Below are 25,865 nucleotides of genomic sequence, written 5' to 3' on the forward strand. Positions count from 1 at the left end.
ATAATCTTCCCTGCTTACCTTACCTATCCATGACATGAGAACTTAACTTTATCTTAACTTTTTCTCTACATTCTTCCATTATCTTTTCCTACTCTGAGACATACCATTTTTAGTGGTCCTTCCAAGATTCCTGATAGAGTACTTAATCATTTGGAACTTAATATGAACTAAAACGTTTGATTCACACGGAAGCAGAATTCCATTTAAGAGTCTTCTATGATCAAATAAAGATTTTACTTACGATTTGTTGTTGGGTTTTGAGATGAGCCTACTAAGTGATTTTTTTTTTTCATTTACTGACTTTTTGTATTTAGTGTCTTCTGTGACCAGCAATTATGTAGATAACTCCAGTTACCATGAACTAAGAATCAGAAGGATCTGAGGTTCTGGTAAACAACGGATGCATTAAGGTTTAACCTTTTAACTCCTTGTTAGTCTATAAGATAATGTTATCACTTCAGATCCTCAGCAAATCTCTCAAAACACCAGCTTCCCAGTTTTCTTATATTTTCTAGAGCCTAGAAGTGCCTCTTCCATGCCATTTTAATCTGTATCTACACTGACACTGACTGAAATAACTCTGCTTCTTCTTTTCCTATTTAGGCTTCCTTGCACAGATGTTCCATAGAGGTCTGTTGGTAGGGTTAGTGGATGATCTCTAAAAACAAATGTAAACATAACCTTTCCCAGGCATTAAATAAAGTTCACTGTCTCAGTTGGGATTCCCATTACTATTATTAAAAAAAAAAAACAAAAACAAACAAACAAAAAACCCCTGACCATTAGCAAATCAGTGGGAGAAGGGTATATTTCAGCTTACATTTTCTAGTCCATGATTCCAGTAAGTGAAGGGAGAAACCTAAAGGCAGAAACTATGGAAGAAGAGACTTGGGAGAAGTGCTACTTATAGGTTCACCCCTTATGACTTGCTCAGCCTGCTTTGTTGTACAGGCCAGGACTATCTACACAGGAGTAATACTAGCCACAAGAGCTGGGCCCTCTCACATAGTCATCAGCCCCAAGAAATGGATCACAGGCTTGCCCACAGACCAATCTAATAAAGGCATTTTTCTCAATAGAGATTTTGTCTGAAAATTACTCTGGCTTTTGTCTAGTTGACATAAAACCAGCCAGCACACCCATCATAGGATACTATCTAAATCCCTTCCCAAGACATTAAAAATGAAAATACTACTTAAAAGTGAAATTTGGGCCTAAGGTGTTACATTAGTTGGTAGAGTGCTTGTCTTTAAGACAAGGTTGATCCCTGAGACTTTGAACAAACAAATTCTGTATTAAGAATTTTAGCTCAGTATTCAGAGGTCTAATTTATTAGTACCCACCTAGGAAGGAAAGGAAGAGCTTCTTCACTGCAAAACTTTATTTCTAAGAAAACGGAAAAGCTGTGCATCCCTCCTCCTCAGTACTGTGAAAAATGGATACATTTCATCCCACTGAAAGATTTAGCCTTCTCTTTTACTGGGCAATGACATGTACGTTCTAACCTTCTGCTTTCCTTTCCATGTCCTTCCTAATCCAGAAACCTGTCCTAATTGCAGTTAGATTTATGAGCATTACCCGCAGTTCAGTCTCGGTATGTATTAATATTGCAATGTGTCACCGTCACTTCACATCATGTGTCTCATTCATCCAGGAGTTGTCCGTGCCTGTCTGCCTTACATGTTCAAACTTTGTTCAGGGCCCACTTTTTGATCAATCTTCACTTGCCTTTTTCTTAATCTCTTTCTTTAGGTCCTTCACTTTCCTTTCTTGTGTCATGCAGGTGAACAAATGTTCATTTGAAATACACTGTTTTTCCTTATCAGACAATCCTCCTTTAGAGTTTCTGTTTTGGTTGAATCTTTAAAGTGGGGGTCAAAGATACTGAGGTATCAAGGTTATTCTGCTCTATGAGCTATGTTCCTAGCAAATTACTTTATTATTTGAAATACCTATTATGGTTTTTCATATCTATCATGAATAATACTTACGTATCTGCTCATAACTGTCACTCTGGTTTCTTCTAAGATGTAGAAATATGACTCTTAGATACTTAAGTGTTGTCAGACAGATTGTTTTTGTTGCCTCTTTATAAACAGTGATTATGCAAAGGAGAAATGGAAAGGGAGAAAGCTAAAACACTAAGCTATGTGGAAACTAGTTTTAGAATACCTGTCTGTGTGTACTTGTTGATTTATAAATACAGATGCCATTCGCTAGTAACAGTAACTGTGTAGTAACTGTCAATTCTATCATAAAGCTGCCCTTTTCTGTGGGATATCATAGCCACAAGTCACTATTACATTTATTTCCAGTGCTTCTGTCTCTTTTAAGATGAAGTACACTTTATATATTCAAATTTACTGAATATATATATACTGAATTCCTCTCACTTCCTTAGAGACTGTACCTTTAACTGGGAAGTTGTAGGGTGAGCTTCCTTGTAGGGTGGACTAGACCTTTATCTAGAATTGTAGGGTAAATAGAATTCTAGAATTCTAGATGCTGTTCCAGTGTTGGGTGGTGTTTCTGTTTGGCTGTTTTACACCATTGTTCTGTCAGTATTCTAACTGAAGATGAGTGGTAGCCCCAAATTCACTTTCCTGACAGTCAGACCAAACCTATCGTCTCCCTTACATTGTTAGTACCATTTAAGGCAGTGGTTCTCAACCTTCCTAATGCTGTAAGTGTTGCAGTTCATGTTGTGGTGACCTCCAACCATGAAACTATTTTGTTGCTGCTTAATAACTATAATTTTGCTCCTGTTAAGAATCATAATGAAATATTTTTGGAGATTGAGGATTGTTAAAGGGGTCGGGATTCACATGTTGAGAACCACTGGTTTAAGATGAGACAGCATCTTCTATCTGAATTTTGACTGATGGCATTGACATCGTAAGGGAAGCTCTCAGGGCAGTTAAAAGTTTCCCAAAACTTTCCCAAACTCTAATAGTTTCTTAGAAAGCTTAAAGTGTTATCACTGACAAAAAATAAAATCACTTGAAATAATGGGGTCCTTTTAAATAGGGTCAAACAAAATCTATGCAACATACTCATGTGAATAGTTATACTTGGTCCCATAGTTATACTTTATCCCAGAGCTAAAAGCAGCTAAGTTGTTCGCCTTGTTATTCGGGTAGTTATACAAACACTTTATTAGGACAACCCTCAGTAACAAATAAAAACAATCATATGGCTTGACTGATGCATGAAACGCATGGTATTAAAGACTGTAACGAGCACTTGCCTAGCAAACGCAAGGCCCTGGGTTCGGTCCCCAGCTCCGGGAAAAAAAAAAAAAAAGACTGTAGCAGACATTCATCCTAGTCGTACAGTTTTGTATCATTGCCTTCATCATGTGGAGGCGTCAGCAGGTTGTTTTTAACCCACTATTGCTTTAACCAATTAATAATGTAAATGGTAATAAGTTGAAAGGGCGAATGGCATCTTAGCACTGTCTACATTGTAGATCCTTTGGGGATGCTTCCACACCTCCAGTGGGAACCTGTCAACTGTGTTCAGAACCAGAATACCAAGGGTAGACATATAACTTGGTGGTAGAGTACTTCCCTTGATCCTGCTTGAGATCCAAAGTTCAAGTCTCAGCTAGAGGTAGGAGGAATACCCTGGCCGGTTTACTCTACTACACAGAAAGTCTGAAGATATATGCAAGCACACACCGTGGCTATATTTAAAGTCTTTTTTAACTTTCATTATGGGATAGTTACAGGTGTTGGGATACAACTTTTGAATCAGTCTTGAAACCTACTACAGTAGATAGCTCATTCCTCATCATCATACAAAGCATGGACTTTATGCAAGACTACCATGCAAGGCTGATAGAAAAACCTTAAAGGACTTTTCCTTTCTACAAAAGATCTCTCAGACATCATCTGAGAATTCAGTTCCTTCTGGTTTTTGTGGCTCAATGAATGGCAACAGTGATCTTTTACCTTCTTTTACTTTCCCTATTTGGGGTAAATTTTCTGTTAAGATTCTAAGATTCATGCCTCCAGCTACTTATGTCTAGTTCAGTCTAGATGTTTCACAATTCCTTTTGGTATCTTCAACCCACATACAGCATCCACCCACCCCGTCCCCACTACATGTACTTTCTTTGAATCATCAGAAAGTATCATAACTCCTCATGTGGGAAGTGTCTTCCTACATACCTAAAATCCATATTTCATTATCATTTTCAACTATGTAGGCTTAGATTGACAATAGTGAGTTTATATCATGTATTCTGTCTTGCCATTCCTTCCTGTGACCTTTATCATTATGAACTTTAGCAGACTCTTTCCATAGGCCATACCCATTTTAGCACTGTAGTATACTTTCTATTCATCTTCATTGTGACCTACTTAAATCTTAGAAACAATGGTACTGTTAGGTAAACTTTCAAAAGGTATTTCACTTAGGATCCTTCACACTAAAGCATTTGGACCAGCTAGTAAAAGGACTGAGGTAGCTGAGGCGGTTTGCAACCCCATAGGAAGAACATCAACCAACCAGACCCCCCAGAGCTCCCAGGGACTAAACCACCAACCAGAGAGTATACATGGAGGGACCCATGGCTCTAGCCACATATGTAGCAGAGGATGGGCCTTGTCAGGCATCAATGGGAGGAGAGGACCTTGGTCCTGTGAAGGCCCAATGCCCCAGTTTAGAGGAAACCAGGGTGGAGAGGGGAGAGGGAGGGAGTGGGTGGGTGGGTGGGGGAGCACCCTCATGGAGGCAGGGGTGGGGGGATGGGATGGGGGGGGTTCTGGAGGGGAAACCGGGAAAGGGGATAATATTTGAATTGTAAATAAAGAAAATATCCAATAAAAGAACAGGGGAAATAACATTTGGACTATGTCTTTTTGTTATTTTCAGAAATCGACAAAGGCTTCTATGGGATAGCCTTGTAGCATTCTAGCCCAGCTCTACTAGTCAGAGCTCTCTGATTTTTTTTTTTCCCACTGAACAGTTCAGGCAGGTTGGACTCGAGTCCTCTTTCCTCAGTCTCCCAAGTACAATAGAGCTCCAGGTACTATCAATATTAAGATGGTCAAAATCAAAACAGGGTACTAGAAAATAGACCAGCCAGTTAATGGCTATTGCAGCAGACACTTCTCTTGCTTTTTGTTGCTTGCTACCAAAATTGGTGTCCTTAAGCATAGTGCTGTTTCATTTTTGAGCCACATATGAAGTTGTCTAATATGGATTATTTTGTATCTGATGTTAGCTTTATGTAACTCAGTTTGCTCTTGTTGCTGTATCCTGTTCCAGAATGTATATGCCAGTTTATCCAGTGTACTGTTTGTGGGCAGTAGGGTTTTGTTTAGGAAAATAGGCAGTGTGTGTGCATTTTTGCTAGGGTATATACCTAAGGGAATATCTGAGTCATGGGATATATCTTTAACATTTTCCAAAATGGCTGAACTACAATTAGCAGTATACAGGAATTTCTGAATGGTTCGCCACCTCCCCAGTACTTATGTTGCCACATATACTTTTAGTCATTATAAAATGCATGCCACTTCTTAAATTTGGCCTTCTGTTCGTTTACTCTAATGTGCACAAATCGGATTAGTCTTCAGATACTTTGGTTTGTGAACATGGTGAATATGCTTTTCTGGTTTTCTATACTTGGGTGGTTTAATTTTTTTTCCTAATTCTTTCTGAATCCTTTATATACTCTTTTGATCACTTATTTCTGTTGAAAGCATCTTCAATTCTATGGTTTGATTTTTCTACTCTCTTGAAAGTTATCTTTCAAGCCAGGCATGGTGGCACATGCAAGCGATCCTAGCTCTTAGGAAGTAGAGGCTAGATGATCATCCACTGAAGCCCAGCCTGGCTTTCAAAAACACTTTCAAGTCTCTGACTTAAAAAAAAAGTAAGTAAATGAAACTGTTTGATGGACAGAGGTTAATTTTAGTGTAATATGGTTTTGTTGCTACTTGATATATGTTTAAGAATTTTTCTTACTAAGGTTGTAATCATTTTTATCTTCTCAAAGCTTCATTATTTTGTCTATATGCCTAGTCCGTTTTAAGGTGCCTCATTTTGACTATCATGTTGATAGTACTACTACTATACTTTAGCTTTTAAAAGTTGTTGTATTGTGTGTATCGTGTATATGAGGCATTGGTGTGCTAGACCTGTGTGTGGAAGTCAGAGCACTTTGTTTGGGCAGTCCATTCTCTCCTGGAACCTTGTTTTGAGACAGTGTCCTTCCTGTTTCTGTCATGTTGCTTGCTCCAGACTAGCTTCCCAACAATTCTGTCTGCTTCTTACCTCACCATAGGAATGCTAGAATTCTAGATGTAAGCCACTGTATCAGGCTTTTTTACATCTGGCTTTTTAATGTGTGTTTTAGGGATCAAACTCAAGTTGCCAACCTTGTGTAGCAAATGCTTTTACCTACTGAGCCACCTTGCTGGCCCATTTACTTCAACTTCTTAATAAACTGGTTTAAAGAGTCATCCTATCTTCACTTTTTACTACTTGTGACGTATATTGTCATACAAAATATGAAGTCACCTTCACAAAAAAAACCCCGGGGTTTTTGTGTGTTTGCTTTTTGAGATTGTACTGTGTAAATTGCTTTTTAGAGATTTGATGTTTCAGCGGTATTGATTTTCCTACCCATGAACATAATCTCTCCATATAGATCATTAGTTCTTTTAAGTGTTTTATTATTTAATATGTTGAGATCTTATTGTTAACTCTTAAAATAAATCAATTTTGTTTTAAAGTTTTAGTTTTTGTTGCTTGTTACATAAAATATCCAATTTACTTTGGTGTTTTTATCTTACATGTAGTGACTTTACTGAAGTCATCTATTCTAATAACTGTTCTGAGTATTCCTTTGGGTTTCCTAGCTATATCATTTAAAAATAGTTTTATCTATCCTTTTATAGTCCTTGAACCTCCTCTTTGTTTTGCTAAAGAAATAGAACCTTCAGTACAGTGTTGATTGAAACAGTGGTAGTGATCACTCTTAGCATGTTCCACCACCACTAAGCATGATGTTTGCTGTAGAATTTTTATTCTTTATGATATTAAGCTTGTTCATTTGATTCCTAGTTTTCTGAGTTGTTATTATGGTATAATGCTAACGCTTTTGTTTTTAATATATCAACATTGAAACACTTCATGTCATTTTGAGGTGTTTCACAATGTCGCACAAACTGGTCTAGAATTTGCAGTTATCTACCACCCCAGCTTCAGGAGTGCTGGTGTTACATACAGGCTTAAGTCACCATGCCTGACTTAGGGTATTGTGAATTTTACTGATATTAAATTAAATACTCACTTCCCAGTTCAGTTTGTAATGCATCAAGATTTTTTTGCTGTGTTTATATGTGTAAAATTGTTCTATAATGTCCTTCCATTAAATGACCATGTTAATGTTTTACTAATTTGTGTAAAAACAACTCATGTGGGGCATGCCTTTAATCCTTCAGAATTGAGGAGGCAGAGGTAGGTAGGTAGGTCTCTGTAAGTTTGAGCCAGCCTTATCTGTATGAGTTCCAGACTACCCAGGGTTACATAGTCAGAACCTTCCAAACAAACCAATAAATAATTGGAATGAAATCTTTTTTAATTCTATGGAAGAGTGCATCTGTTAGATCTCTTAAACTTTACTCTGCATACATAATTAATCCCTTGGTGCTGACCACAGCTCTGTCTATGCTTTACTTCTGCTGCTGATTTACTTCAGATCTTTTGAAGTCATAAGAAATGAATATCTATTGGAAATGCTATAATCATAGTTTTGGCTTTAGTCACTGTGAGGTATCCTTCTCACTTTATGCTAAGTTTTTGATGTTTAGTTTTTTGAGATAAGATCTCTCTGTGTAGTCCTGGCTCTCCTGGCATTCACCCTGTAGACCAGATCAGGCTGGCGTCAAAATCACAGTGCCTGCCTTGCAAGTGTTGGACCTCTGAGATTAAGGTGTACATGCCCTACAGCTTTTCATTATTTATTTTTAACTTTGTTTTTGTTTGAGATATCATATAATATCATAACGGTCTGGAACTCATTATGCAGTCTAGGATGGCTTCAAACTCATAGCCTCACAAGTACGAGGATTACAGAGGAGCTACCACACCCAGCTGTTTTCAACCATTTTTTAATAATATTTTATACATAGCCCTTAAATACCATGTTTCTGACAGTTTTCCAATTTTAACAGGAGCATTTGATCTATCTATATACATTTTGTTGATACTATGTTTTTAAGATTTAAAAAAATGTATTTTGCCTGCATGCACATCTGTGTACTACGAGACATGCCTAGTATCTGAGGAGGCCAGAAGAAGGTGTCTGATGCCCTGAAACTGAAGTAACAATGGTTGTAAGCCAACATGTAGATTCTGGAACTGAACCCAGGTCCTTTGCCAGAGCAGTCAGTGTTCTTAACTATTGAACCATACTCAGCCCCTATGTTTATATTTTAAATCTGTTTTATTGTACAGGGTTTGTTTGTTTTGCCTGGCATGTGTTCCCTTTTCCTTTCTGGCTACCTTTGTTCTTTTTTTTTTTTTTTTTCTTGCCTCCCCCTTAATAATCTCTCATTTTTCATACTGTTAGGGGTCTTAGATTCCTTTAGTCACATCATTAACCTGTTCAATGCCCATTAATTGGTACTTTTTATCTTTTTTTCCTAGATAATGTGCAAGAACTTTAATATGCTAGTCATTGTCTGACTTCATTGCTATTAGGTTTTGTTTTTTTTTAGCCATTTGTAGATTTTAAGTACAAAAACATCCTGAATTCTAATATACATTGTCATTGTGTTTTCATTCCTGCATCTCGAACTCATCTTCTTCCTTGGCTGCTGAGAACTTCCTTTAGCTTAGGACTGCATATCAATGTCTACTGTCTCTTTGCCTCATATTCACCATGGCACTTAGCATATGGTGGATCATTTTTTACTTTTTTTTTCTCTTTTCCATGTTTTTCTCTTTTTCACTTATGAAATTTTCTATTTGCATTTGTTTCTTCTGGCTTGATTCTGGATTTTCTTCAGATATAACTTTCATTCTGTTTAATGAAATTATGTTTTCCTGCCTGCTTGAACAGATTATTTTTACATTTTTCCGATAGCCACAGTCTTTGAAGAATCTTGTTTTCTTTGTTTTTACCAGCTTTCTTTTGCATTGTCTTATCTTTTTTTTTTTTTTTTATTTTCTTTTCTTTTTTTTTTTTTTTTTCTGGTTACTTTTGATTTGAAAATAATTTGTAGAAAGTATTTTGAGGCCTGGGATGATATTGCTTACCTACAAAGAATAATTTTATTTTTCTGACAGATCCTTAGGCACTAGCGATTGTATCATCTTAATCCAGTCTTAGAAGTTTAAATTTTTTATAGCACACACACACCCTTTAGATGACTTGAAGCTAGGTCACTCCGTCTGTAAGAACTGTGTAGTTTCAGTTTACCTTTCTGTCTAGAATCCGAACGTTTGAGATCCCAGTGTTAGGCATGAAGGTTCTGAGGGGCAGCAACTCATATCCTTTGATTCTAAGGGGTTGGCAGGTTTTTTATCTGAGGGGTCATAGAGTAAATATTTAGGTAATGTAAGTCATAAAACCTGCTCCACAGTCACCCCTGCCACTGCTGAGCAAACAGCCATGGACAATTGATCGGTAATAATGCGTCTGTTCTCATAAGGACATAAACATGCACACGGGTCAGATGGAGCTCCAGGCTCACTGCAGTTGTCAACTGTAGTATGTTCCAGTTCTGCTCAGACTCTTGCCATCTCTTCTGAGGTTGCAAATCAGCAGTAGCTGCTGGGCCAGCCTTTCCTGCCCCTTCGCTATCCAGTGTCAACAAGTGTGTGCTCATTTTCATATTGGTCTAGTTGTTCTTGGCAGGAGATTTAATCTGTTGAACTTAGTTGGCTGTTACCAGAAACTAAAGTTAGAAGTAAGGTAACAATTTAAAACAATAGTGAGATTTTTTTTTCTCCCTCATTTCAAGAATATAAGGTTTTTGAGAAAGCATGTTACAATAGCAATCGCTTATATGACTTTTTTCCACCAAAACTTAAGTTTCAGGGCATGTTTCTTTAATCTTCCCCGAGAGAAGCGTCGTCAGAACTTCTTATAATGTTGAACATAATGTGCACCTTCAGTGTCAGTGTGGTGGCCACTATCTGCTTATGACCCTTGAGCCCTGAAACCTGGCTCCTGTGATCACAGAACGCAGTTTTAATTGGGTTGAAGTTATTTAGAATACAGCTTAGATTGAAAGAAGATTCTCATCTCAGCACAATGGTTCTTAGAACCCAGAGCTAGAAGTGTGTTCATTTTCTTTTCAGTGTTCTTGATAGAATTCTTTTAACCTAATTTGTTGGATTTTTGATATCTTGCTAAATATCCTATGCTTGTTCAGTCCTATCATTCTCATGACGTGATAGAAGGACACTTGTTATCCAAAGTGATCAATGTAAAACTGACAAACTTAGTTTACTTTCTAAAATGAATGCTCTCTGCAGGGAAAGGGGCGTCTACATCGAGGAAGCCATCCAAGTCCATCCTCCCCTGTTATAGTTCGATTGCCTTCCATGTCTGATGTCCCAGAAGAGACCTTGACTAGTGAGACAGCCATGGAAACTGACGTCACAGACCAGCAGCAAGCAGCAATGCAGCAGGAGGAGAAAGTACTGACTGAGCAGATTGAGAACCTACAGAAAGAAAAGTAAGTGCTCAGAGATACCAGCTGCTGTGCTGCCTTCCTTCTACCCTTCATTCTTCCTGTTCATTAAGTATCTCGTGTGTCAAGCACTGTGCTCTATCAGATACCCCAGGGAATATCGAATTGACAGAGACTTGTTCCTCTACTAAGGGTAAGTGTGTAAGTTTTCACCTCAGGGAAGGAAATTCCATGGTGTAGGAATCTTAGTGCCGAGCAGAACTCGAATAAGGAGGGAAGACATATACAGTGTATGCCAGTCTTAGCCCAGATTAATCAGGCAATGGACAATGGAGAGCCAAGATGAGGTATTATCATCAGGGGCCAGCTTCCATAAGCAGAGATGGATTTTGCAGAAGGAAGAATAAGAGTCCCTTGACTAAGTAAGGCAAAGTCCTCTTAAGCATAGGTGGTTTTAGTTGCAGTTTCATGAATGAGTTTAAAAATCAGTGTGACCATGGGCTCAACAACTGGATAGAACAAGGCTGCACATGTAGTACTGGGTAGAGAAACCGGTCATGATTTAAAAGAGAAAGTTAAATTCTGTTATCTCTGTCATCACTCTGGCAGGAGTGGGTTGACACTATCCTTTAGGAATATGAATATCCATGGTGCTCTCTGAAGGTACGATATACTAGTTCTCATTGGCATTGATTACTCTTTAAGAATTCCTAAATGTCTCCTTGAGTCCCTGGAGTTCATCTCTTAAGTCTGAGAACTTGATTCATGAAGAAATCAAGAAACTTTAGAATCAGGATTGGCTCCATAATTTTGGGCAACTGAAAAGCAGCTCAGACTCAGCTGTGGAAGAATGTGAGGCAGCAGTTACTAATCAGGAGCTAGCTCAGCTCTGATGAACATGGTATTGAAGTATACAGAGGGATAAAAAGGAAGCTGTTAGGAAAGAGAAAGCACAGAAGTATAAGCATAAGTTTCAAAGATGCGACTGCTTTTGGAGATGATGGTCTTGAAAAGATGGTCTGTGGGTTTCAGGCTACTTAAAGAGGAGAAATAATTAGATTTAGAGCTGGCTTATTTCTAGGAATTGACCTACCCATTCCTAGTCCCACGATTACTCAGATTTGTTATCCACCTTGTACTTTCATCCATACTGCTTTCCTATTGCTTTACCCATAAATAAATAAGTAAACCCTCTTCATCGTCACTGTGGTGGGACTGAGAAATGCCTTTTTGTCTATCTTCTTTGCTTTCGTGTCCTCTTTCTCCTGTCGTGGTCATGAATTTGTTGATTGTGTCTCATAGGGAAGAACTAACATTTGAGATGCTTGTATTGGAGCCTCGTGCCTCTGATGATGAAGCCCTTGAGTCTGAGGCTTCTATTGGGACTGCTGATAGCTCGGAAAATTTGAATATGGATTCTGAAGGTAACATTTTTGAGATAGCCAATAAATGACTATATTAGACTAAAGATACATTTTGTTTTGTAAAGAAGGAATAAGAATTCCCAAGTTAAGGCTGGAGGGGTGGCTCACTGGTTAGGAACACTCACTGGATGCCCTTTCAGATGAACTGGGTTCAATTCCCAGTACCTACATGGTAGTTTGTAATTATCTGTAACTCTCGGTCCCAGGAAATCTGATGCCCTTTTCTGTCCTCTCTGAGGGTACCAGGCATACTCTTGTACATACATACATGCAGGTAAAGCATCCATAGACATAAAAATATACAATGTTTTTTAATGTTTAAAAAAAATAAGCTTTCTCAGGTTTGGTCTGGTGGTGCATACCTTTAATCCCAGAGCTCAGGAGACAAACATATCTCTTTAAGTTTGAGGCCAGCTCCATGATAGCTTTTAAAATAATGATTCTGCACAAAATAGACCAACTATTCCCTCAGTACTTTGACCCGCTCAGTTTTACATGTGGACGGTAGCTTCTATTCATTACATGATATCGCATAGGTGGACATGCTCACGCACAACTCTATTTTCTGTTTTTAGAGAGAAGCTTAGCCCTTAGCTCCCTGAAAGCAGCTGGCAAGTCTGAGCCTTCAAGCAAGTTTCGAAAGCAGCTAAGAAAGCAGCCAGACTCTGTGGACTCAGTCAGCTCCTCCGTTTCTTCATGTCTATCAAACACTACATCATCTCATGGCACTAGAAAGCGATTTCAGATTTATTCCAAGTCTCCATTTTACCGAGCTGCCTCAGCTTGTGAGGCCCAGGGAATGGAAGGACCACTAGGCCAAGCCAAATCCCTAGAAGACAGGCCTCAGTTCATCAGCAGAGGAACCTTCAACCCTGAAAAGGGCAAACAAAAACTAAAGAATGTGAAAAACTCACCTCAGAAAACCAAAGAGACCCCAGAGGGGACGGTTTCATCTGGCCGAAAGAAAACTGTGGACTCAGACTGCAGCTCCACACAGCAACCACCACTGTTTGGAAATAATGAGTTTATGGTCTAAATGGACAGAAATGTCTCCACATCTCATCTTTGGGGCCTCTTCTGGTCACCTTGTTTGTAACAGTCAGTCCTAATGGTCCTACCTTGTCTTCAGCTGACAGTTTGTGTGCTGGAACACTGCGCTTCTGGCAAAAGTGGCCTCTTTGAAGTTTGCTAGGGATGGGCCAGCTGTGCCTTGGCTGCTGTATTTGATTTGAGATTCCACTAAACAAAGCCACCTGGGACCTGGGTGATTTTGGCCAACAGTAGTTGCTTCTTGCCCACCTATTTTTCCCTTCCCACAGAGAGTTATTGAACTAGGGGGCTACTGTGATCCTGAGAAATGCTCTCATTCCTAGCATTTAAAGACCACCATACAAACTTCTGTTAACCACGAAAGCAAAAGCTTTTGAGTTTGTATTGGGATAGTTAGAAACTGTTATAGAATATAAAATTTCCCCAAGGACTTATAAGCAAAACGCCTAAGCCCTCTCTTTTAAATTAATTACAAAATATTCGATGTTATATTTTGGAAACAAACTGATTTCCATTAAGCCCAGAGTGACTCAGCCATCTGATAATATTGTGAAGAGACCGTACTTTGTCTCTTGTTGATATTTGGTATTACAATCAGTGCTGGTTTAACTCCTGGTTAAGTCCTGCAAATGTTATTTCATGGGATAAAGTTCGGTAGCCATACTGTACTAGTATGCCCTGATTTTTAGATCAGACTCCTCTAGGTTTTTGTGATGTCACAGGACACATTTAGATAATTCCTAAATGTGAAGGCATCGTCCTGATTGATCCAGGCTTTTCTTTTTTTATAGACTAAACTGAAGACTGTATCCGAGCCTATTCATCTGCTGGTGGAGTACCACCATAGATGTGACTGTTTCATCACTTCTCTACGAGTACTCGCGTACAACTTTGCATGAGTGTTATAGAAAAAGACGCCAAAAGAAATTTAGAAAGTTTTAATATGATCTATTTAATTTTTGTCTTCTTTTTCTCAGACCATCAGTATTAGATGAAAAAAAAAATCAAGGACTACTTGAAGCTATTTTTGTTAATATTCTTGTTCCTGAAGTTTACTGTAAATACACATGTATAGTATGCCTAGTTCTTTTTAACCCTATGCTTCCCCCTTATTCCCATGGAGTTTCTTCCTACAGATAAGAGGCCATTAGACAAGTGGTGAGAACCATTCACCCCGGGGTAAGGGATAACTAAGGGCATCTTTCTCATCACTGGTAGTTTCCATAAGTTACCGTGTTGGAAGCATCATGTACTAGCCATTGTGGGAGTAGAACTCTGGTTTTGCTATTTATAATGTTATGTGAAGTGAAACATGATACCATTTCTTAAGTATGTGAAATGTTTATTTTTAAAGTCACTAAATACATTTTGTCTAACTACCACATGCACTGTTACAAGAAGAGCCTATACCATCTATAACCTGAATTTTGGTTTTCTTCTTCTTTTTTTTTTGCTTTGAAGTTATGAGGATAGAAGTCTTTTGTTAAGGCAGGGTCTCCTCCTACACAGCACTGAACCTCACGTCACTGCTGCAGCAGCGGCTCTAGACATGAGACTTGGAGCATCATTTTGCACAGTAGCTCGTGGTAGCTGGAGTCGTCCCTCTCCCTGGTATGGGTTCAGCATTGAGACACATGAAGGAAGCTTTGAAAATCTCTCCTATGATGATGGTCATTCAATAAATGTTAACTTTTATATCCCTTGAGCATTAAAAATAAGAATTTTGGAAACTGTTCTAAAGGAAGCCAGCGGCTGTGATAAGGTGGGGAGCTCCTTTGGGCCTTTGTGGCTACACAGTCTGTTTTAGTATTTGGGGAAAGTAGCTGCTATGGGTGGTAAGTGCTGCTCTCCACTTGGCTCAAAACAAGTTCCTTTGTTTCAGAGGAAAGGCCTAGAACCCAGCACTTGACGCACATTCTCCCACCTAAAGTTTTACAGCTCAGTTTGGTTTTTTTGTTGTTGTTTTTTTGTTTTTGTTTTTGTTTTAATTTCTATAAAATAAATTTGGGGCTGAGAAAAAAATAACTACCTACATAGGTCACTTTGTAGGAACAAAGTAATCAATATTAAAGACTTTATAATTTTTCTCAGGGACCTAAAACCTGAATTTGAATAAAGTTAAATAAAAACTTTTTTTTCCAGTTGCTAGATTTGTGGATTTTTTAATCATTTTAACAAGACGCCAGGATGGGGTCGGGGAAATCCACACAATCGTAAAAATATCTGGGCAAAGTGTAGGCCCCCTTTGAGGAAAAGAATGCTATTGTTCTTGGGTTAGCAGGCACGATTGGTCTGATAGAGACGAAGCCATAACTCAGTAGTGTCAGATGCTCTGCTCCATCAGTTCTTATCAGAGCCTCTGAATCACCACATAGCAACACTGTTGCAGTCACTCCTGATGCAGATCCACCTTGGGTTCACTATTAGACTGGCCAGCTGCTTTTCTTCAATCTTAAAACGCACCAAAGGAAACTCTGGCAGCAGCAGAATTCCTCACATGTGAAACCTGTGCTCCAAACCTGAGAGCATTCTAGTTACTGCATATACTTCTAGTCCACAATAACTCCTACATTTTTCCTACCCGTTAATATGTGTCTGCAGCTGTGTATCGTAGAAAATGTAGCAGAAGCAAATACATTTTGCATCACAGATTGAAGTAAATTACAGCAAATGCAGGCAGGATTTGGGGAGGTGATATGCTTAGTTTGCACATATTTGTACTTCCTGTCATTTTGTTTATATGACCACTCTGGATCATATACACAAACGGAGATATGAGTGTTGCTAGGAGAGACAAAAGGATATGAGTTCAGGGCATAGGGCACTAGGGCCAACTCTCAGGCTTTAGAAACCTATCACTCTTACTTTGCATAGGGTGTGAAGACTATTCTGTGTCTCACAATCAAAGGCAGCATCACAGAAGTGTGCTGACATGAGGTGATACATCGAGGTTGTATTGTTCCACTTTTATGCCTGTGAGCTGTTTTTTCAACTGTAACTAATAAGCTAGAGAGAAGGAAGGATTCTCAGGCGGTGAAGCTGAGAGTTGTAACTAGAGGAAGAAGTTGACCAAATGGCTTTCTCACTCACTTTTTAAAATTCTTGGTGGGCAAATAGATGTGGGCCCTGCATTCTTCTGTACTGAGTGGTGTGTTATATGCACCCACACACTTGTGATAACTTCTCAGCACTGTGCCCCAACACCATGCTGGCCTTAGTAGTAAAAAATTTAGGTATTTGTAGACCTGACTTTCTGCATCCCTAGGGTACTAGAGACCACATTTCTCTGGAACATTCTCACACTTTTGGTATTAAGTGGGTAATCTCCAGTGTATTAGATCTTACTGATCTCCTGGTTTAAACTTCAAATAGCCCTAGTAATGGGTCTGTCACCTTGTCACCCATCCACTCTTAATGCCTACTTATCAGCCCTCCTAGGTCATACAAGAGTTGCACCTCTTGAACAAGTATTTCTATTTACTGGGGGAAAGGTATGGACTACAGATTAGTATTATATTATTTTAATGGATTCAAAGTAACTTATAAGTATGCTGAGTGTAAAATTTTAAAATACTGTGTATTATAAAAGGACACATCCTGTGAAATATGCCACTTTACTGTTTAAGAATCTATAAGAACGACTTAGTCACAGAACGGATTACATTCCCGATGAAATCAGCAGCACTTTGTAATTTCCTTTTTTTTTTTTTTTTTTTTTTTTTTTTGGAAGGGGCAAGACATTTTGTATAAAGTGCAGTTTGCAGTTGTGTCACTCAGATTATGCACTGTATAGCTACACAAAAGCAGCCTGCTGAACAAATCACTCATGGCTCATTAAAGAACAAAGCTTCCAGAAGTGCAATACGTGTGGTTTGTTTTCTGGCTTCTAATCGGACTCATAACTCAAAGGAACAGCACCGATGCCTTAACTAATAAAATTAAAGGAAAGGAACTAATTCCCAACTGATTCGTGCAGAAATGACAGCTGTTAGAACTCAACTGAAGAGCAAGTCAAGGTCAAGACATTTTAGGGGAATCGCAAGATGGAGAACTAGAAGCACCTAGCAGTCATTTCCTGTGAAGAAAAAAAAAAAAACCCAAAACAATAAATGTATAGTTGAATTTTCAGGTGAGGGTAGTTGAAAGAAGGATATCAGAACCTTGTGAGATTCAGAGGCCTGGGACAAAGTTATAGTAAAAAACAAAATATTCTGACACCTGCAGACTCCGCCTCATAACGGAAAGAAAGCTGCCCCTCTACAGAGACGCAGGGGAAGAAGTCTCAGCCCACATAGCCAATGTGGATGCTGGCAATCCCAGCTGTTAGGAGTGGTTCACAATCCACATTGGCTTAGAGAGCACAGTAGCCTTGCTTTGGAAACAATTTTTACATCATCTTCCTATAAGCCCTAAGTGCTGTAGCTAGGAGCTACCTAAGAAGAGATCTGTTTTAATCTGAATGGCTCGAGGGGTCGGAAAACCCTCCACATTCCTGTCTCTGAGAACCCACAGATATATCGTGCTAGCTCATCAGCTGGTTGCCTTATAATCCAAACCTTGCTCAAGAAGCACCTCTGAGTCAAATGTACTGCTGAGTACATGGGACAATGGGGCTGAAAGTAGAGGGTGTTGCCTATAGTGTCACAAGTGACTGCTTTCCAGGATGGGGGTGGGGCATATTGCTCTGTCTGAACATGCCTAGGCAGGCTATCCCTTTAGTAGTGATAGGCCTGAGTACTAGAGGTTCACAAGCTAGGCTTCTAAATCCAGATGCTTAGCTCTCTAAGTCTTGAGGACTACTAGGAGTTTATGGTTCTAAACATTCAAAGCTTTGCTGAAACAGAAGCTTACTGCTTAGGAGAACCAACACCTAGTGGCTGGAATTCTAGCTCTCAAGTGGTGTTGGAACCCTTGGCTCTTGAACCCTTCTTCGCTCTCTCCAGAGTCTTCTAGTGAGTGGAATGTCTAGTCCTTGTAGAATCAGCTCCCATATTAAGCTTCCTCATCCATAGTCACAGTTTCTCCACCATACTTTATAGTTAGGTTCTTGCTCTCTGGAATTCTTGGCCAACTCTTGATATCATAGCTGTGGGTTTTCTGAGGGTATTAAAGCCTTCAGAACTCTGGAACTCTTCACCTGCCTTCTCACTGTGCCACCCAGCTATTTGTCTATTTTTCATGACACATGTAGGCAAAAGGCCATTCACAAGATACTTTTACTAGGGCCTAATGATACAATATCTAATAGTGCACAAGGTAGAAGGAGCTTCCCAGCTTAGCCTGAAGAGTGGAGAATTGCCTGCTTTATACAGCAAGAAGAAGATTGTGGCATGCTTATGCACAGATTATAATTTTACCAGTCACAGCTTTGCATGTGATCCTGGCTCTACCAATTACAAGCTTCACTGCACTAATCATGTTTCGCTGAGTCACTGGAGTTCTTATCATGTCTTTACATCTCAGCTCTGATCTGTCTGAAAGAATCAGAGCCCTCAGCTCCTGGTGACTCTGACACTGCAGCCACCTCCTCCATTCCTGAGTGAGAATAGCTGCAAGGTAAGCTGGATAATTTAAAGCTCACAAAGGCTTGTTTTGCCTAGAGTGGCATCCTTTACGGTTGGTGCATGTTGCCTAGAGCCAGGCTTCCTGACTCAAGAGTAATGAATTCAGTTATGGTTGCAGTTGTCCTAGCAACTGCAGTGACTTTCCTCAAAGTATTCAAAACAGGCAGACTGGTTTACCAAAGAAAGGGCTGCCGAGGGGTTGGCAAGATGCTTGGTGGGTAAAGGCACTTGAGCCAAGGCTGATGAACTAACTCTTCTAGGACTCACATGGTGGAAAGAAATAACTGATTCCTATAAACTGTCTTCTGATCTCCACAAGCACACTGACATGTGCACCTATACATATATACAAACATGCAAGTCAGTAAATGAGGATCATAGCTCTAGTAATAAATCCCAAAGAAACAGGAATAGATGGAATTGTTGTTTTAAAGATCAGTAAAGGGGACTGGAGAGATGACTCAGTGGTTAAGAGCACTGACTGTTCTTCCAGAGGTCCTGAGTTCAATTCCCAGCAACCACATGGTGGCTCACAACCATCTATAAATAAAGTAAATAAATTAAAAAATAAATAAAGATCAGTAAAATTGAAAAGAACACAAACATTTAAATAATCACAGCAGAAGTAACAGATCCATAGCATTTGGTTGAGAGCCTTAACAATAGACTAGGTTTGGTGGAAGCAAAATGTTTATTCTTGAAGCCTTCTTAAATAACTCATTTGTGGGAGTTGGGGGGAGAAAGGAAGAGAGCACACAAATCTGTGGCATGACTATTAAATCACTAAACGTCCACAAAGATTTGCAGTATGGAGAAACCCTCAGGTGAAATAATAGTGGACAGCTCTCTTAATCATGTACAAGACATGGACATCCATATGCAAGGGGCTTACAGATGACTAGAAAAGACCTTCACCATAATACAAAACTGTCAAAAATATAAGAATTGTAAAGTCTACAAGAAAGCATGCACAAGACATCTAAGTGAAACCCCACTACACTTACAGTAGATGTTCCAGAAGAAACCCTATAGGATACCAGGAAATGGAACGCCACTCTCCATGTTCTGAAAGAAAATTACTGCCAAGATTATTATACCCAGCAAGGCTATCCTTCAGAAGTAAAGATAAGGAAAAGCTGGGGAAATTCATGACTGCAGGACTTACAGAGGTACTACATCTAGAAATGAAAGGAGGGGAACTGCCACCACAATAACATGTGAAAATGTGAGTTCTACTGGAAGAATAGACACACAAAAATAGAATCGGACTATCAAATACAGCAAACAAATCGCAAAGATGAATAAGATGAGGAAAAGTAATGCTCTAAATAACTAGAAAAATCAAGACAGGCATATGTTTCTACATTTCAATAATAACCTTGAATACAAATAGACTAAATTATTCAATCAAAAGCTATAGCCTGACCAGATGGATTTTTTTTTAAAGCCAGATGTTATGGCACACACCTTTAATCCCAGCATTCATCTGGCTGCAGCAAAAGGATCACCATAACTCTAAGGCTAGCCTGGGCTACATAGTGGATACCAGACCATGCAAGACCTTGTCTCAAAAATAAAATAAAAACTAAAAATATGCTGTGTATAAGAAAGTTAGTTCATCAGTAAAGTTGCTGGAAATAGCCTAGAAATGAAAGGATGGAAAATATTTCACACAAGTGGGATCCTAAAGTAAGCAGTGGTTGTAGTACTTTTATCTGAGAAACTAGACTAATCGAGGAAGATGTCAAAAGAGACAAAGAAGGTCACTAAATACTGACTGAAGGATCAATTCATCAAAGTAGAGAAAGGAAAATGGCTGGGACTTGCTGGCTGCCAGCCTAGCCAAAAGATTACAAGTTGTAGGTAGGTTCAAGGGATTCAAAGAACAAAGCAGAGAATAACAGAAGACACCTGACGTCCTCCTCTGGTCATCAAATGTATACAAGTGCACACCATCAGCAATACACATACATACAATGTACACACATATATCACACACAGGCACGGGGTCATCAGAGTGCTTGGCAGGTAGTCATTTGCTACCAAGCCTGATGACATGAGTTCAAGCCCCAGGATCTAGGCAGGATCTATGTGGTGAAGGAGAGAACTGAGCCAATTCCTGCAGGCTGTCCTCTGACCTCCACACTCACTATGGCACATGCGTATGCCCATGCACACACACAAAAATGAAACGTAAAATAAAAACTTCAAAGTACATGATTGTAAATGCATGCACACAGTGCTGGAGCCGCTATGTTTAAAAGAGGTAGAAAGGAAGTTCAGTACTCCATTTCATCAACAGGCAGGTTATCTAGACAAGAAAAAACAAGCAACATCTGAGTCAAACTATTCTATACATGAGATGGACCTCACAGACGTGTAGAACATTCCATACAGAGGCTACAGAATGTACATTCTCAGTGCATAAAATCTTCTTTTGGATATTCTAAAATGTTAAAGGCCACAGAGCAAATCCTAACAAAGACCAGATATGGAAATGCTTTTGATCGCTATAAAACAGCACTACCATTCAACGAAGAAACCTCAGAAAATATGCAAGTTCATGGAGACCAAACAACAATGTCACTGAGGAAATTAGAAAAAAGTTTACATTTCTGGGAACACATGGATGGAAATGGAAATGCAGCATGCCAGAGCCTATGGTGTGGCAGCGCACCCAGCTGTAGAAGTGGAAAGTGTCTAACAGTGAATTCGCACCTTTAAAAAGAACAGAGAAGTCTGTGAACAACCTAATGACTCATTACAAAGACAGAAGCAAGACAAACCCAAAATAAATAAGAGAAGGGTCATAAAGATCAGAGTGGAGCTGAGAATTCCAGCACTCAGGAGGCAGAGGCAGGCAGATCTGTGTGAGTTCTAGGCCAACTGGATTTACAAATTGAATTCCAGGACAGCCAGGGCTACACAGAGAAACCCTGTCTCCAAAGGAAAAACAAAAACCCAAGTGGAAATAAGATATAGACTAAAAAGACAATATCAAGGATGAATAAGTCAGGGAGTTATTGTGTTGAAAAGATTAACAGAATTGACAAACTTTTAGCTTAACTAATCAAGAGAGAAAAAGAGAAGACTAGAGATGAGAAAGACATTTCAAGTAATACCACAGACCTACAAAGGCTTACTAAGGGGTTGTTTTGAGTTGAAGAGTTGATATGCTGTAGAACTGGAAGATCTAGAAGAAATGAACAAAGATCTGGACGTATATGACCTACCAAAACTGAACCAAGAGGTTCTGAACCTGAACAGACCTACAACTGATGAGCTTGAGTCAACCTTTTTCCAAGAAAGAAAATTACAGAACCGAATGGTTTCACTGCGAAAGCTTCATCAAGCACTAAGAGTTCTCTCCTGCTATTATTTCAAGCTTTGGAAGAAGAGGGAATCCTTTCAAATGGGCTCCATCAGGTCAGCAGGATCCAGGTGGACAAATGCAAAAACCCTCAACGAAAGAAGAGAGAATGAAATTCAACGGGGCAACAAAACAATCCTATAACAAAAAAGGCAGGCAGGGTGGTGCACCTGAGGACCCCAGCCTTGAGAGTGGAAGCAGGAAGAGCAAGGTTTAAGAGAGGCCTTGGCTTCATAGTGAAGTCCAGACCAGTCTGGGCTCCATAATGAAGCCCTGTCTCTCAAACAAAGATCATACACATTATCAAGTTAATTTCATCCCAGGGATGCAAAATGATACCATATATGCAAATGAGCAAGGCATGCAAACAGAGTGAAGAATCAAGTTGATGCAGAAAGATATTTGACAAAATTTAAAATTTCTTTATGATTTAAAAAAAACAAACAGATCTTATTGGTCAGTGGCCGTACATGCCTTTAATCCTACCACTCAGAATGTAGAGGCAGGATTAGCTGAGTCCAAGGCCAGGCTGATCTACAAAGTAAATTCAAAGACAGCTGGGGCTACACAGAGAACCTCTGACTTGGGAGGTGGAGTGTGGGGGGGTTTGGGGGACTAAACAAATAAGGTACAGATGATCAGAACTCAACATGACAATGGCTTTGTAGAATAAATAAATCCACAGCCAACATCATACTGAACTGGGGAGAGATGGAGTACTGTCTGTAAGGATCAAGACAAAGCTGTCTGTCCACTTTCACAGATCTGATTCAGCACAGTACTAGACATTTGGGCCATAGCTATTAGGTAAGAAAAAGAAAGAAAAAAGGTATGCAGATGGGAAAGAAGTAAAATGCCCACTGGCGGATGAATGCTTTATGCACTGAAAATCACAAAGCTCCCCAAAAGATGATTAGAAATGAAAATAGACGGTAAACTATGAGGATACATATTTTAAAAAACCCAACATATCAAATCAATGCTTTTCCATATGTCCATAATAAATTTGCTGAGAAAGAAACCATGAAATCACTCTTATTCACAATAGCCATATAAACAAAGCTAAGGAAGTAAAGATGAGACCTGCAGAGCTGATGAGAGAAAAGGAGGAAAACATTTAAAGAGACTCCCTTAGAATGAGGGATTTGGGGCTGGAGAGATGGCTCAGTGGTTAAAGTTAAGAGCACTCACTGCTCTTCCAGAGGTCCTGAGTTCAATTCCCAGCAACCACATGGTGGCTCACAACCATCTGCAATGGGATCTGATGCCCTTTTCTGGTGTGTCTGAAGACAGCTACAGTGTACTCAAGTAAATAAATAAATCTTTAAAAAAAGAATGAGGGATTTACATAATTAACATTATTCAACTACACAGTATATATACTAAGTGACCGATAGAGTCAATGTCATTCCCACAAGAGTGTCAAAAAAGACCCCAAAATTCATGTGGAAGCAGAAACCATTCCAAATAGCCAAAACAATCTTGAGTAAAAGCCAGCAAGACGTTGGAGGCCTCATAATACCTGATTTCAAGACATTTTACAGAGCCACAGTCAGTAAGACAGCATGGCATGGACATACAGACACCTGGACCAACAGGACAGAATCCTATCCCAGACAGACCTGGGCACACAAGTTCAGTGGATTGGATCTCAACAAAAATGTCACACACACAAAAAAGAATATGGCGCTGGGGGACACTGGACATTCTCAAGCCAAAGACTGAAACTCGACCCAGGTTTCTCGCTCTATACAACAGTCAATCAAAATGTATCCAAAGCCCAAATTTGAAATCGGAGAACTTGAAACTTCGGGGAGAAAACATGGCAGAAGTATTTCAACATCCTGGCACAGGCAATGATGTTCCTGGATAGGACTCCAAAGTACAGGAAATTAAAGCTAAACCTGATTGACTGCCATAAACTTCAAAGGCTTCGCCTGACAATGAACAGAGCAGTGGCCCCCTCCAGGCCGGCAATGCAGCCCTGTGCTGTACCGCAGGTACAAGACTTCCATGCCGGTCGCCAACACCCGAGAAACCCAACAGAACAGAAACCCTCAACAGCAAACAAAACCCCACACAGAATGGGAGAGAATGCTGGCCCGCCACTCATCTGGCAGAGTATTATTGTTAGTTAGAAAATGTTTTGGAAAAATGTATGCTTTAAAGCCCATCCAACTCGGTTTTAAAATCAGCAAACAATCTGAGCGGACGACACCTCTCAAAGTGAAATGCAAATGGCAAATAAGTGCATGAAAATGCTCAAATCCTTAGTCTTGAGGAAAATGCAGACCAAAACTATTGAGACGTTGTCTTATGCCAGTCAGAATGGCTGTCATTAAATAAATGGATGCTGGTGATGGTGTGGACTGAAAGGAGCTCTTTAAAAAGTTTTCATTTTTATTTGTGTGTGTGTGTGTGTGTGTTTGTATGTGAGAGAGAGAGAGAGAGAGAGAGAGAGAGAGAGAGAGAGAGCGAGAGCGAGCGAGCACGAATGAGGGCCCACATGTGTGGGTGCCTTTGGAAGTCAGGGAGGGTATCAGATTCCCTGGAGCTGGAGTTGCAGGCATGTGTGAAGTACAGGTCACACTGGTAGTACTGGGGACCACAAAAAGGCGGGAAGAAGGCAAGGGAAGACAGAGGTGGTGTGGTGAAGACAACTGTTCTAGTTTAGTCTCTCTCACTGTAACCAAAGCAGTACCAAGAAGAAGCGGTTTGTTTCTGCTCACAGTTTATGGACTAACTATCCCTGAGGAAAGCTGAGGCAGGAATGTAAGGCAGGACCTTGAAGCAGAAACCCATCATGGAGGGCATCTCTTACTAGCTTGCTCAGTTCCTTATTCAGCCCAGGTCCACCTGCCCACGGATTACACCACGCACAATGCACTGGCCTGCCTTCCTACAGCAATTAGCCATCAAGAAAATGCTCGCATGGATGTGTGCGCAGCTGAATCTAATGGAGGCAATTCCTCAGTAGTGGGTCCTTCTTCCCAAGTGACTAGGGGTTGTGTCAAATTGACAGGTACCAATGCTAACTATGCCAACAGTAGGTGCATATTTAATGCAAAGTTATCGTTTCCCCTCATTAAATGGCCATCTTGCAACGCAGGAGACTAGACTTCAGTGAGATGAATTTTATTTTCCCTGAATGGCAGAGAAACGCGAAGAATTCAGTCCTGCGTTGTCGTTTCTGCCACCCTGTTGCGTGACATCAGGGAAAGATAACTGCCCTCCCTGAGTGTCAGTTGTCCTATCAGGACACCCAGGTGTCCTCTGCTAACTACTACTAATTCCATTCTCCTGGCTTGGGTCCTTTGGTTAGGTGCTTATATCCTGACTGAGAAGCCTGACTGGGAGGAAGCCAGGTCTGAGGGGAAATAAACAAACAAAAAAAGTGAATTTACCTTTGATCTTTAAGATTCTGGACAGCCTTTTCCCACTTCAGTGAGTGTTGTTTCCTACATTGTCTTTAATTGGCCAAATAAAACTGACAAATGATACTTTTAAGACTTGCCCAGAGATGATGGGAGTCCACAAAAGCCCTTTCTGATTCCAAAGCCCGAGAGCAGAAGGTGTGAGATGGCCTTACAGGCAGATCTCGGGTGGGTTGTTTTTCTTTTAATGATTCTTTCCCTAGGTTGGCTGGCAGTGTGGTCTCTCTGAGCCAGGGACAACGTCGAAAGTTTATTTGGCAAAGTCATACTTAGCTATCCATCTTGTGGTCACCTATGACAAAGAGTGTGTGGCTTCAGGTTCCAGCTGGCTACTTCTTATGCGAACTCGGACCACCCACATCCAG

At 39.8% G+C, this 25,865-nt stretch overlaps 1 protein-coding gene and 1 long non-coding RNA gene across 5 annotated transcripts in view; one reads left to right on the forward strand and one right to left on the reverse strand.

Annotated features, from left to right (window-relative positions):
- Myo9a (myosin IXA) overlaps positions 1–16,994 on the forward strand; it is a 191,584-nt gene extending 174,590 nt beyond the window's left edge. For 2 of the 4 annotated variants that reach the window (XM_032909329.1, XM_032909331.1), the window contains 4 exons: positions 1,541–1,594; positions 10,501–10,703; positions 11,961–12,082; positions 12,658–16,994. In XM_032909329.1, coding sequence (XP_032765220.1) covers positions 1,541–1,594; positions 10,501–10,703; positions 11,961–12,082; positions 12,658–13,118 — 840 coding nt within the window. In that variant the 3' untranslated portion in view covers positions 13,119–16,994. The remainder of the gene's footprint in view (positions 1–1,540; positions 1,595–10,500; positions 10,704–11,960; positions 12,083–12,657) is intronic. The other 2 variants (XM_032909330.1, XM_032909332.1) reach the window with 1 other exon arrangement.
- LOC116906591 overlaps positions 1–25,865 on the reverse strand; it is a 109,482-nt gene that overhangs the window by 82,735 nt on the left and 882 nt on the right. The gene's annotated exons all lie outside the window — the stretch shown is intronic.

This window comes from Rattus rattus, chromosome 8, assembly GCF_011064425.1.
Source record: "Rattus rattus isolate New Zealand chromosome 8, Rrattus_CSIRO_v1, whole genome shotgun sequence".
In the NCBI taxonomy this organism is placed as follows: domain Eukaryota; kingdom Metazoa; phylum Chordata; class Mammalia; order Rodentia; family Muridae; genus Rattus; species Rattus rattus.